At 37.0% G+C, this 11,345-nt stretch overlaps 2 protein-coding genes across 2 annotated transcripts; both read left to right on the top strand.

Annotated features, from left to right (window-relative positions):
• Positions 1-409: 409 nt before the first annotated feature.
• LOC111006371 (uncharacterized) lies at positions 410-7,302 on the top strand. Its single transcript, XM_022278271.2, has 10 exons — positions 410-825; positions 1,167-1,276; positions 2,677-3,430; positions 3,533-3,677; positions 3,810-3,940; positions 4,056-4,244; positions 4,347-4,574; positions 5,109-5,439; positions 5,534-5,717; positions 6,586-7,302. Exons 1-10 carry the CDS (start codon positions 619-621, stop codon positions 7,061-7,063), a joined length of 2,757 nt encoding a protein of 918 aa, XP_022133963.1. The 5' UTR covers positions 410-618; the 3' UTR covers positions 7,064-7,302.
• A 619-nt stretch (positions 7,303-7,921) lies between these two features.
• FUT13 (fucosyltransferase 13) lies at positions 7,922-10,933 on the top strand. Its single transcript, XM_022278556.1, has 3 exons — positions 7,922-8,536; positions 9,884-10,057; positions 10,165-10,933. The coding sequence occupies exons 1-3, from the start codon at positions 8,051-8,053 to the stop codon at positions 10,723-10,725; spliced, it is 1,221 nt and encodes a 406-aa protein (XP_022134248.1). The 5' UTR covers positions 7,922-8,050; the 3' UTR covers positions 10,726-10,933.
• The last annotated feature ends 412 nt before the right edge of the window (positions 10,934-11,345 follow it).

The following is an 11,345-nucleotide window of genomic DNA, read 5'->3' as shown; positions in this document are numbered from 1 at the left end:
TCTCAAATCCAATTTTTTTAACCACTTCATTTTTTAATAAAAAAAAGTCCAATTATTTCATCTTACTTTTGATCTAGCTGATAAAATTAAAATATATTTTTTCCTTTTTTAAAAATTACGACATATCATGTTAATATTTCAAATACTCTTTTATCGTTTCGTTGGGCTGCGTTCAAATGTCTAGCCCATAGGCCTTATACCGAGTAACCCAATGGGCCGACCGTACTGGAGTTGTGGCCCATAATTTTGAGCTTCATTTAAATACCTAGCCCAATGGGCCGACTGGACTGGAGTTGCTGCAAAATATGAAAAAATCCAGCTTATTTATTATTATTTTTTTAATTTTTAATCCAGCTGTTTCTCGGGTTTTCAAATTCTATAAATTCCCGAAAGTTCTGGAAAACTCCAGAAGGAAATGGCGCGATCCATTATCAAATTTCTTTTCTTACACAGATGCGCCAACTGAAACATTTCAGGAAAACGAAAACCCAGAAATCCCCTGCATTTCGACAAAGAATTCGAGAGCCAGAGATTGAATTCCATTGCTGAAGCTTCGATCTCGGCATTGTTCGTTCTTCGAGTCAATTAATTTGGTGAATCTTCGTTCAAATTCTTTCCATGGCTGTGGGACTGGAGGAGGAGACGGAGAGGAAGGGCGGAGTAGCGCTGTATTTTCCGGCAAATGACGGTGAGGCTTCGTCTGCATCGTCTTCTACTCCTCCTAGGCTGCCTCGTAGACTTCGCCGTCGTCTTATGGAGTCTAAGGCTCCGTCTACTGCCGAAGAGATTGAAGCCAAGCTCCAAAAAGCCGATCTCCGCCGTCAGGTTTATTTTTCTTATACACATTTCTGGTTTTTGTTCCGATGGTTGTTCTTTATTTAGCTTTGGAAGTAGTTTCAAGCATGAAGTATCATACTGGATAAAGATAGTTCAACTTTGTGAAATTTTGGAAGAAAGATATAGAATATATTTTTGTCGGCTAGCCTCAAAACAAAATCTAACAGAAGCTTGGCGACAACCTTCCCTAGGGGCTTTTTTGTGTGAATTACGTTTGACTTTGATTTCCTCTGTAGAGAAATTTGTTCTGACTCGCTTGCTAGTCGTTTCAATTGTTTTCCTTCTTCCCATGAAGATTTTTTGAATAATTTGTTTTCTTATGTAAATAGGCTAAGAGACAAAGAGCCGCGTATCTGATTCAGAGGAGAAGATTATGTGATATTTTTCGTCCTAATACAAAAGGGATGCCTAAGAAAGACCCATCAACAATAATAGCAAGGTACTAGAACACTGCTTTCTGAAATCTATCGTTGCCCGCTGACTATAATTGTAAATTTTCTCATTTAGCCATTTCGGATGATAGAATTGTCTTAATTTCGATTGCTTGTGTGTTATTTGGTATTTTCCAGTGGTATTGAAAATCTCGATAAGGTCAAACAGGACGCATATTTTAGCGTTTGCATTCTATCATAGACTGTCAAGTCAATGTAAGAAATAATTGAGTAGCAATAATAAGTACCATCATTTTCAGGGTAGGTATCTACGGCTCATAAGAAATCAGTTTTCTCTAATAGATTAGGATATTAATTGCACATGACTGATATCCCAAATGGTATGCTCAACTCACTTACCTTCCAAAGATGGATACGAAACAATGAGCTTAGCGCAACGCGGGGGTATAATGAAACGATTGGACATGAGTTTGATATTGCCTCTCATTTGATCCTTGGATCGCTTCCCCTAACTTCTTTTTTTCTTGAAAAGACAAATGGGCCATGTAAGTGAGACTTAATTAATTGACAACTAAAGTTAATGGTGGTGGGTAAGGCATAGATGAGGATATACTTAGATTGAATTTATGAAAGAATCAACGATTTAGGGGGTGATTGGGTTGAAGGAGCCATTGGAAAGGTCTTCTAGCTTAAGTTGGTAGTAAATTGTTACCTGACAAATGGTGGCATGATATGATAAATTTATACCCTACTGCCTAGTTGCTGTTGCTGTTGATGTCCAGCTGAGGTCATATTTGTATTAGTTGTTTTGTCCCTTAAGATAGGGACACAAACATCTCCACTGATTTCACGAAAGACGAAATGAAAAGTATTAAAGTAACGCCACGTTTTCGGTTGAAGCTAGAAAGGAGAATGTCAATGCACACCTGTTATTTCCTCTTCTATTTATCTAAGAACCGATTGAATCAAGTATGATGGGAGAAAAAAATTCCATTTTCCCTTTGTTTTCTGTACTCAGATTGTCAAATGATTGTCTGCTTGGAATTGTAGGTAAGTTTTATTAGGTGTAAAATCTAATGCATGGCCTTTCATTTCTCGGCATAGCAATTTGAGGCTTCATGGGTTAGAGTAGAAAGAAATGGTTTGTCCTTTGGTGGACTTGAAATGGAAATAAAGATTTCATATAGTTTTATTGCATTAGATTTAGACCTTTTAAGATGGCCATAAAGATGGTTTAACAAGTTAGGAGGATCCAAGGAGGAAAATCTCCAGACGTTGGTTTCTGTAATACTGTACAGCTTAATTGCGACTATTTCTATTGCTGTTGTGGATATTAATTCTGTTTTAGATTGTCCATCTTCTATGCTTTTCCAACTTATGTTCCCTCCAGTTGTTATTTATTTGTTTTGCCTGTGAAATAAAATAATGCAATCTGTACCATCTTCAGATACTGGAGGAATTTTGTACATGCGAGGAAAACTACTTTTGCTTTGGCAAAAGCATTTCAAGCATTAGATCTTAGTGTAGAATCTGTGAAGTCGATGGAATTTGAGAAGCTTGCTTCTAAGATCAATGCAACTGCAACCATACAAACTTTAAGAGCTTTGCTTGTTCGTCTAGGGAGTCGATATACGATCTTGATAACGACTTCTGGAAATAAATTGAGCACGGAGGATGTAGATCACCTTCTCAAGCGTGTTGGATTGCATGGTAGAAGCAGAAATCAAGTGACAAAAACAAGTAGGTCAGGGACTATTGGCAAAAGGAAAGCTGCAAAAAGCCCCTTCAAATTATCTAGGTACCCTGCTAAAGTTGTGCTTTTTGCTTACATGATACTGGGGCATCCAGACACGGTTTTTATTGGGAAGAGTGAGTTTGAGAATGCATTGCTGGAGTCAGCATCAAATTTTGTTCAGGAGTTTGAGTTGTTGACTAAGATCATATTAGAGGGTCCCTTGAGGACCCTTCATGAGGGCCAACAACAACAATCTTGTGCACCACCTTCTTTTAGATCCCAGTTGGAGATATTTGATAAAAGATGGTGCTCTTACCTTCATCACTATTTGGCGTGGAAAGACAAGGATGCTATATTTTTTGAGAAGAATATGACAGGTGTTGCTCACCAGTTGGAGCTTTTTATGGCGCAAACTTCTAAGCTGACGTTGGAAGGTGATAATGGTAATATCGCACATGATATGCAGGTAATTCACTTTGGCAGTAGTTTCTAAAGCATTTTTAGCAACAAATTCCTAGTTTGTTTTGCTAATGGTTTATTGTACATGCACTCCTCTGGTTGATGCTAGGCCAGTGAAGAGCAGAAGATACCGAGAGAAAAGTTACAGCGACTTGGGAGTTCAGAAAATTCTTTATCAATTTCAGGGTCAAGCTCCTCTGAATTTGATACTGTATATTCACCGGAGTCCCGACAAGCAGAGAGTTCTAAGTCAGGTATGCATAGTTTATCTGATGTTTTGTTGACTTCTTTGTCTACAATGATGAATAATCTCACTGAAGATAGATGTTTTAATTCTTCCTCTTTCAGTAAAAATGACAATCTCTCTTCTTTCAAACACGTTGCAGAACAACAAATCAGCTCCAGCCAAATGCTAGTCACTGAGAATGAGTTAGTTGCAAACGATATTGTCCATGATTATCACCATTTCCTTTCTGTCACCACAAATGCTCACACTGAGGCTGAAAATAGTTTAAAGGTTGACACTTGTAAATATTTCATTTTCCTTCCTAATATGTAAATGATAAGTAGGTAAGGAAGCATGGCTTTGTAATTCCTGGATCTTAACTATTTATACATACTCATTCATGTAGGCAAAAGTGAAAGAGACAATTGAAAAAGCATTTTGGGATGGCATCATGGAATCTATGGAACAAGATGAGCCTGATTTCAGCTGGGTTATTAAGGTTCTGAAGGAGGTCAGGGATGAACTGTGTGAGATGTCTCCTCCATCTTGGAGATCAGAAATTGCTGAGAAAATTGATATTGAAATTCTTTCGCAGGTACTTCTAAGTTGAATCTTTTTGTCAACAATTGGTGGCCACATTAAGCAGAAATTAAGTATTATCCCTCTGACTGACCTCTTATCCCTTTATCGGTTGAAGATTCTAAATTCAGGAACTCTGGGTGTGGGTTACTTCAAAGAACTCCTGGACTTCAGTTTAGTCACGCTGCAAAAACTTTCTGCTCCAGCTAAAGAGAAAGAGATGGAGGCAAGTTACCAGAAGTTGATGGAAGAGCTGGGGGACGTTACCCGTTCTGGAGAGAAGTCAAATTCTTCGTTTGCACTCTTGATGGTCAGAGGTCTACGTTTTGTTCTACATCAGATTCAGGTCCACATTTATTCAAGTATTTCCATATAATATGATACCTCACGTTCTGAGTATTCTACTTAAAAGTCATATATCAATTCCAAGCCAAGTATGAATCTAATGCAAGGGATGATAGGATTAAATCCTTTGAAAGGTGCATCACTCTCTAATGCAAGAGACGATAGAATTAAATCCTTTAGAAGGTGTAACACTCTCCCATCCATTTCTTTAAACTTATGATTGCCATAACCAGCATCTTCCTCGTGAGAAATCTCCTAAACATTTTTCGAAATAATGCTTTTATTATTATTTCTTTTTTTTGAAGTATCATAGTATTAGAGTCTAACCTTCCTTAAATTGAGTTCTTGAGTAACTTTCGAGGAGATGAAGCAATAGCTTTTATACTCTTCCACCCATTTTCAGAATGAAGTCTTCGTCGTTGTCTCAACCGTCTTTGCTGCTGAACAAGAAAGTTCATAAATGGAATTTATTTGGTCATGCATGCTAGATATCTTAACCACGTTGATTGAACTGAACTTCTATATTTGATATCAGAATCTAAAAGAAGAAATAGCAAATGCTCATTTAAGGATGGTGGAACCACTCATCAAGAGCCCTGCTGGTTTGGAATATCTGAGAAGTTCATTCTATAAGCGATGTGGATCTCCTGCTGATGCACCTACCTCTTTACCCCTCACAAGGCAATGGATCTCATCCATTCGGTTGGATGCGGAGCTGGAGTGGAGAGAACACACCGATTCCGTGGCTGCTATAACCGAAAATGCAGGAGCTCAGCCGAAGATCCTGCCCTCTACCATACGAGCTGGCGGAAGTAGTCTGATTCCATCAAAGATCAGCTCATCTTATTTGGGAACAGGTTTCCATGGTAACCCCAGTAATCATATTTATGCTCATATTCTTGTTCCAACTTTGTACGGTAGTGTTTATTAGATTTAACTATGGATCTTTAATGTATTTAGGAAAGGAACAGCCGGAGTGTAAGGGAGAAAGACTTGATTTATTAATTAGGCTTGGGTTGCTAAAGTTGGTTAAACAAATAAGGGGGCTGACCAGTGATACTCTGCCGGAGACTCTTAAGCTTAATCTCGCCAGGCTCAGGATTGTTCAGTCTCGACTTCAAAGGATCATTGTGATTTCTACCAGGTAGGTGAAACTCGCAACTTAAGGGTTCATTTCGTAATGATCTCATTATTTTGTTTCTTGTTTTTCGTTTTAAATTTTTTTAAAAACATGAGTGTTTAGTATTTCTTGTTTGTTATTTATAAGAACCGTTCAAAAAATGGGTCGAAATTTTGGAAATAATAAAATCAAATTTCTTGTTTTTTAACGGTTGCCTTTGAGGATTGCTTTCCCCCTTCTTTTGTATCTTCTTCTCCTCTTTGATAATGCATTCTAGATTATTGTTTTTGTTCCTATTTCTAGTTTTTTCAAAACCGATATAAAGACATTATTTTATCATTTTACCTCTAAAATGCATAGTACATATCAAGGATTAAATATAACATAAAAGATTTGCATATTTAATTTAAAAAATTAATTTCCATATAAAATTTTTACTTGGTTTTAGAAACAAAAACAAGAAAGGATTTCGTAGGAAAGAAAGAACGAGAAATAATAAACAGTTATAAAACACAATTATGTTTTTCTTGATTGAAAAAGAAGAAACGATCAACTAGAACAGTAACTGAGGAACAAGCAACAAGCAACAAGAAACATAAATATTACCAAATGGGTCCTAAAAGTCCTATTTTATTCTATAAATTTTCGTATTTATTCTACTTTTATCTCTAGACTCTGCATGCAACACATTTTAGTCTTTTGCCTTTTTAAGTTTTTTTTTCATAAATTATTTGACACAAGCTAAAGGAAGGCATATATGGAAGACATATTAACTGAAATAATGTCTTGCCTAAAATAGCATCTAAATAAAATTTGTGTTGCATTCCTGTGTCTAAGATTATGATAACATATGCCATAAAATCTAGTCTTAACATGTAAATATCCTGTCCAGCTTGTTGGTCATGCGTCAGATTCTTCTCCATGAGAGTTTGGTCTCCAATCCTAGTGAAGTTGATAGTATATTATCGACATGTGCCAAACGCCTCTGCGACCTCTTGGACTCGGTGGAAAATGCAGGAATACTGGAGATCATCGAAGCCCTCGGTAGGGTCCTTGAAGATCGCGATTCGGACCCTGGAAAGCTCGAAGCAAGAAAGCAGGTGATGGCAAACATGTTGATAAAAAGCTTACAAGAAGGAGACATAATATACTCGCGGGTGTCACGCAACGTTTACCTGGCTATGCAAGGAGTTGTGCTCGGAGGAAGTGGCACGAAGGGAAGGCAACTGGCAGAGGCGGCACTTTTGGCCATCGGAGCAGGAGCTCTTGCAGATAAGGTGGTTGAGGCTGCAGAAGTTCTGGTTGTGATGGCTGTTGTAACTGGGATTGTTCATGGAGATTGGTACACAGAACTGATAAAAAATTGGTGAGAATGTTTGTTTAAATGGTATCATATGAACTCTAAAATATTTGTACAAAGGTTAAATGCATATATAAGTGCTGCTATAAACAAAAGGAAGTGAAAAATAGTATAGGAATAATTGATGTGTCATGGAGGTTGGAGAGAGAGCTAAGATTTGTTTGAGTATTTTTTGTTTTTTTTTTATATTAGATTTGTTTGAGTTTGATTGTGCAATAGTTAAATAATATAAAGTTGAATGTTTGGATACATATAAGTATATAATATATGTTGTGTAGGTTTAATTTATGAAATTTGTATTTATCTAATTGGTCACGTGAAAAAACTCTAACTTAACCATATTATTGGTTAATTTTCTAAGCTATACTTATTTAATGTACAATGATGAATCAAATTGATTCAGTGTCAAAGCGAGCATAGCGTTTGACATATATTTTCAACTGAAAGGTTGTGAGTTCGTTTTTCTAACCCAACATATTGGATTAAAAAAATTGTAGTAGTTGACAGGCAAATGTTAAACAAGTCAAATTGATAACTAAAATATTCAAGGTTTAAATTAACTCAAAGAGAATAACAAAAATTTAAAAATGTATGGACAACTGAAATATTTCAATTTTTAGTATAAAAGTATAGTTTTTTTTTTCAAAAATTAAAAAATATACGAACAATAAAAGTAAAATGTTTTAATTTTTAGTATAAAAGTATAGTTACCTTGAGCGACCATAACTCGGTGGTGTTGGACAATATACGTCCAAATTACAACATTTATTTAAGTTTAGGTTTTTTCGATTATAGGGTATTAAAAATGTAATAGAACAATTTTAAAATGGCGATTGGGGTTATTGAAATTGAATAAGAAAAACGCAAAATTCATTTGTAAACCGTAAGGTTAAAACTATCGTCAACGACTCCACGAAGACGTTTCAAGAATCCCCCTTTTTTTTTTCTCTCTCCTCGGAGAGAGAAACCCGCCGGCGACCGCCATTTCCGACCAACCATGCTCTTGAAGCCCCTCAACACCGTCGCCGTCGTCTTCATGCTCGCTTTCGCATTCTTCATCCTCTTCTTCGCCGGCTTCCTCGAATTCCCGCCGGCATCCACTTCTATCGTACCGGCCGCCGACGATCTGAATCTTTCAGCAACCGAGTTTACTTCCGAACCTTTCTCTGACTTGATCACCGCCTTCAAGAAATGGGACTCTCAGGTCGGTTGTGATCGATTCCGGGATAAAATTTCCGGCGGTTTGGTCAATAGGTCTTCATCTTCTTCGCTGCAACAGGTCAGCGGCGACTCTGGTTCAGAATGCGGGGGGCTGAAACTGAATCACGTTGCGGTTTTGGTGAAAGGATGGACTTGGATTCCCGATAATTTAGACAATTTGTATTCGTGTTCCTGCGGATTGAGCTGCCTCTGGACTAAGTCTTCTGTTCTTGCCGATAAACCTGACGCCTTGTTCTTCGAGACCAGTACGCCTCCACGGCAGGTAGATTCTTCTAGTCCCCAAATTCTTTGCCCATTATTCTTTTCGAATTCTACAATTTGTTTGCATGCCGACTTTTTAAAGATCTGGATCTTTCTCTCTGGTAGTTGTAATAGAAAGTGCATTCCGCTGAATTTTGGATGATTATTCTGCCTCATTGTGTCTATATGATCTGTTTGGATGGAGCGTTCTAATGGCTTGAACCATGGAGGATATTGAACAATGCTTGGTGTTTTGGATTAAATCTCTACAAAGTGCTTGAATTACTGGTGTTTTTCGCCGTTTTTCATTAAGGAGTTTATGGCAAGTAGTTTTTAGTTTTTGAACAGATCACTATTAGTGTTTTTTGTGCTTTGTATTACGAATTTAGTGGAGACTGCTGATGATGTTACTTAGTACACTATGATCTGAGTTCTGATGGGTCCTGGCCTGCCTTGAAGCTGTTATTTAGTACTTATGGTTTGTCTTAAATCGGTTCTTCAATCGTTCAAATGAACATGAAGATTGCAGAGGATTCGAATTTAATGGTTTTTGGGTTTTGGATTTGACTGGATAAATATTCAGGGCTTTGTTTTGTTTTGTTTTTCTTTCCTGTCATCATATTCGAACAATTGATGTGGCTGTGTTCTTGTTGTTTCAGTTACAATGGCCTGCTATACCATTGCATAATTAGGGTTACTTTGTTTTCTTTGTTACGAAATTGAACCGTCTTTTAAGCATTGGTTCTTGCCTAGGAATTCATAGACTTCAACAAACAATTAGATTTTGCCTTGTCAGCCACACGACACCACAGATATCGAGCAGGTAGGAAGTTCTGATGCACCATCGACTCACGTTTATAAATGGCCACTAGGCAAAAAATTTCATATTTATCCTGAAAATTCAAATAGACGGGGATCCATTGTTGAAATAGTACAAATTCATCCTGTTCAAAGTGCAGCTAACATTTTGTGAGCTTCAAATCGAAAGGGGTATCTACTTGAATATCGGTATGTTGTTTGGGATTGTTTCAACCTGTTGTTCTATTGGATGATATTATTCAGATATTACTTTTGAGAAAAGAAAATCGAAATGAATCCATAGATAGTAGAATAGATTTTCTCTACCATCATGTACGCTGAATGTGCCAGGTTATTGTAGGGTGGAACTGCTGTAAGCTAATTTGTTGTGATTCTAATCCTAGTAAATACCCTTCGTACATAATTTCATATGATACACCTTGTCAGCTTCCTCTTTGATACTTCATTATTTTACACTTGACAATGTGGTCGGTACCAACTCCTTGGTCATGGTTATTGTCATGTCGTAGTTGGACCAATTTAATTCACTGTTCTTTTTAATGTTTGTTAGAGGCGCAAGGGAGATCCTCTTCGCATATATATGGATCTTGAGTCTGGTCGGAAGCGCTCGGGTTTTGAGGATCTATTTGTTAGTTATCATGCAGAAGATGATGTTCAGTCAACTTATGCAGGAGCACTCTTCCATAACGGTCGAAACTATCATGTATCTTCTTCTAAAAACAATGTGAGTTTTCTGGTTTCCCATCCGATTCTTGCCTTTGCAACTCCACCGATTCTCTCGTCTTTCCCGTGCTTTACAATGAACGTGATAAAATATTGAAACTTTTTTAGGATACACTTGTTTATTGGTCGTCGTCCCGTTGTCTTCCCCAACGAAATCAGCTCGCAAGGAAGCTTCTAAGCTTGCTCCCACACCATTCATTTGGCAAGTGCTTGAACAATGTAGGCGGGCTCGATATGGCCCTTTCTATGTACCCTGAATGTGCAAATGATGCCAATGTCACCCCAAAATGGTGGGATCACTTGCATTGTGCAATGTCTCATTACAAATTCGTTCTCGCAATTGAAAACACGATGACCGAGAGTTACGTGACGGAGAAGCTATTTTACGCGCTTGACTCTGGCTCGGTTCCGATCTATTTCGGTGCCCCTAATGTGTGGGACTTTGTCCCTCCACATTCTATAATTGATGGATCTAAATTCAGCTCTTTGGAAGAGTTGGCTTCTTATGTGAAACGACTCGCAGATGACCCGGTAGCTTATGCCGAGTACCATGCTTGGAGACGATGTGGCACGTTGGGCAACTATGGAAGGACACGGGCTGCAAGTCTCGACACGCTGCCGTGCCGGGTTTGCAACGCAGTGAGCAGAAAGGGTGGTAGAAATGCTTGAAGGTCATCCAGTTTTCTTGTTTGCTATTTTCCCACTCTCGCTGTTTATTTGCTGTGAGTTGCTGTATAAGAAAATGGATGTAGGTAGTAAGATCATACAGTAATGAGAGTAAAATCTATTTGTTTAATTACAATTAGTTGGGGGTATAAGTTATATTACCTTCTAGAGATTTTTTTAATTAATTAATTAATTATATATTTTTTGCCAAGGTCTTGGAGAAATTTTAAACTTAAATGTATTTTCTTCTTGTAAGTTTTCGTAATTACTTTTTTTTTATTGGTTATAAAACACTTTTAGTGTGTTTTTTTTCTCTGATCTACTTTGGTATTTGGTTAATGTAAGCTAGAGAGTTTTTTTTTTTTTGGTTGGCATAAACTTTATAGATTCTCAAATTAAGACAAAAATAATTCTTTATATAAAGTTTTAGAGACTAAAATAGTATATTCTAAAATTTAGAGATAAAAACATGAAAATTTAGAATCAAAATAAGTCTTAAATCAATAATTACTTTTTTTTTTTTTTTAGTTTAAAGATGGTTTGAAATTGAGAAAAAACATTCACTATTCTTTTTTTAGTTGTGGTTTTATTTTTAGTATAAATGTGAAATATGTAACATCATT

The sequence above is a fragment of the Momordica charantia genome, assembly GCF_013281855.1.
Source record: "Momordica charantia cultivar OHB3-1 chromosome 4 unlocalized genomic scaffold, Mcharantia_2.0 BLBB01000004.1, whole genome shotgun sequence".
In the NCBI taxonomy this organism is placed as follows: domain Eukaryota; kingdom Viridiplantae; phylum Streptophyta; class Magnoliopsida; order Cucurbitales; family Cucurbitaceae; genus Momordica; species Momordica charantia.
This window is presented reverse-complemented; position numbering and strand designations above follow the sequence as displayed.

Excerpts from the sequence above, each read along its gene's own strand:
- LOC111006371 (XM_022278271.2), top strand. The coding sequence starts at position 619 with ATGGCTGTGGGACTGGAGGAGGAGACGGAGAGGAAGGGCGGAGTAGCG. Across the intron at positions 3,431-3,532 it reads ATATCGCACATGATATGCAG|GCCAGTGAAGAGCAGAAGAT; the intron begins GTAATTCACTTT and ends GGTTGATGCTAG. Across the intron at positions 4,245-4,346 it reads ATATTGAAATTCTTTCGCAG|ATTCTAAATTCAGGAACTCT; the intron begins GTACTTCTAAGT and ends TATCGGTTGAAG.
- FUT13 (XM_022278556.1), top strand. The coding sequence starts at position 8,051 with ATGCTCTTGAAGCCCCTCAACACCGTCGCCGTCGTCTTCATGCTCGCT. Across the intron at positions 8,537-9,883 it reads CCAGTACGCCTCCACGGCAG|AGGCGCAAGGGAGATCCTCT; the intron begins GTAGATTCTTCT and ends AATGTTTGTTAG. Across the intron at positions 10,058-10,164 it reads TATCTTCTTCTAAAAACAAT|GATACACTTGTTTATTGGTC; the intron begins GTGAGTTTTCTG and ends AAACTTTTTTAG.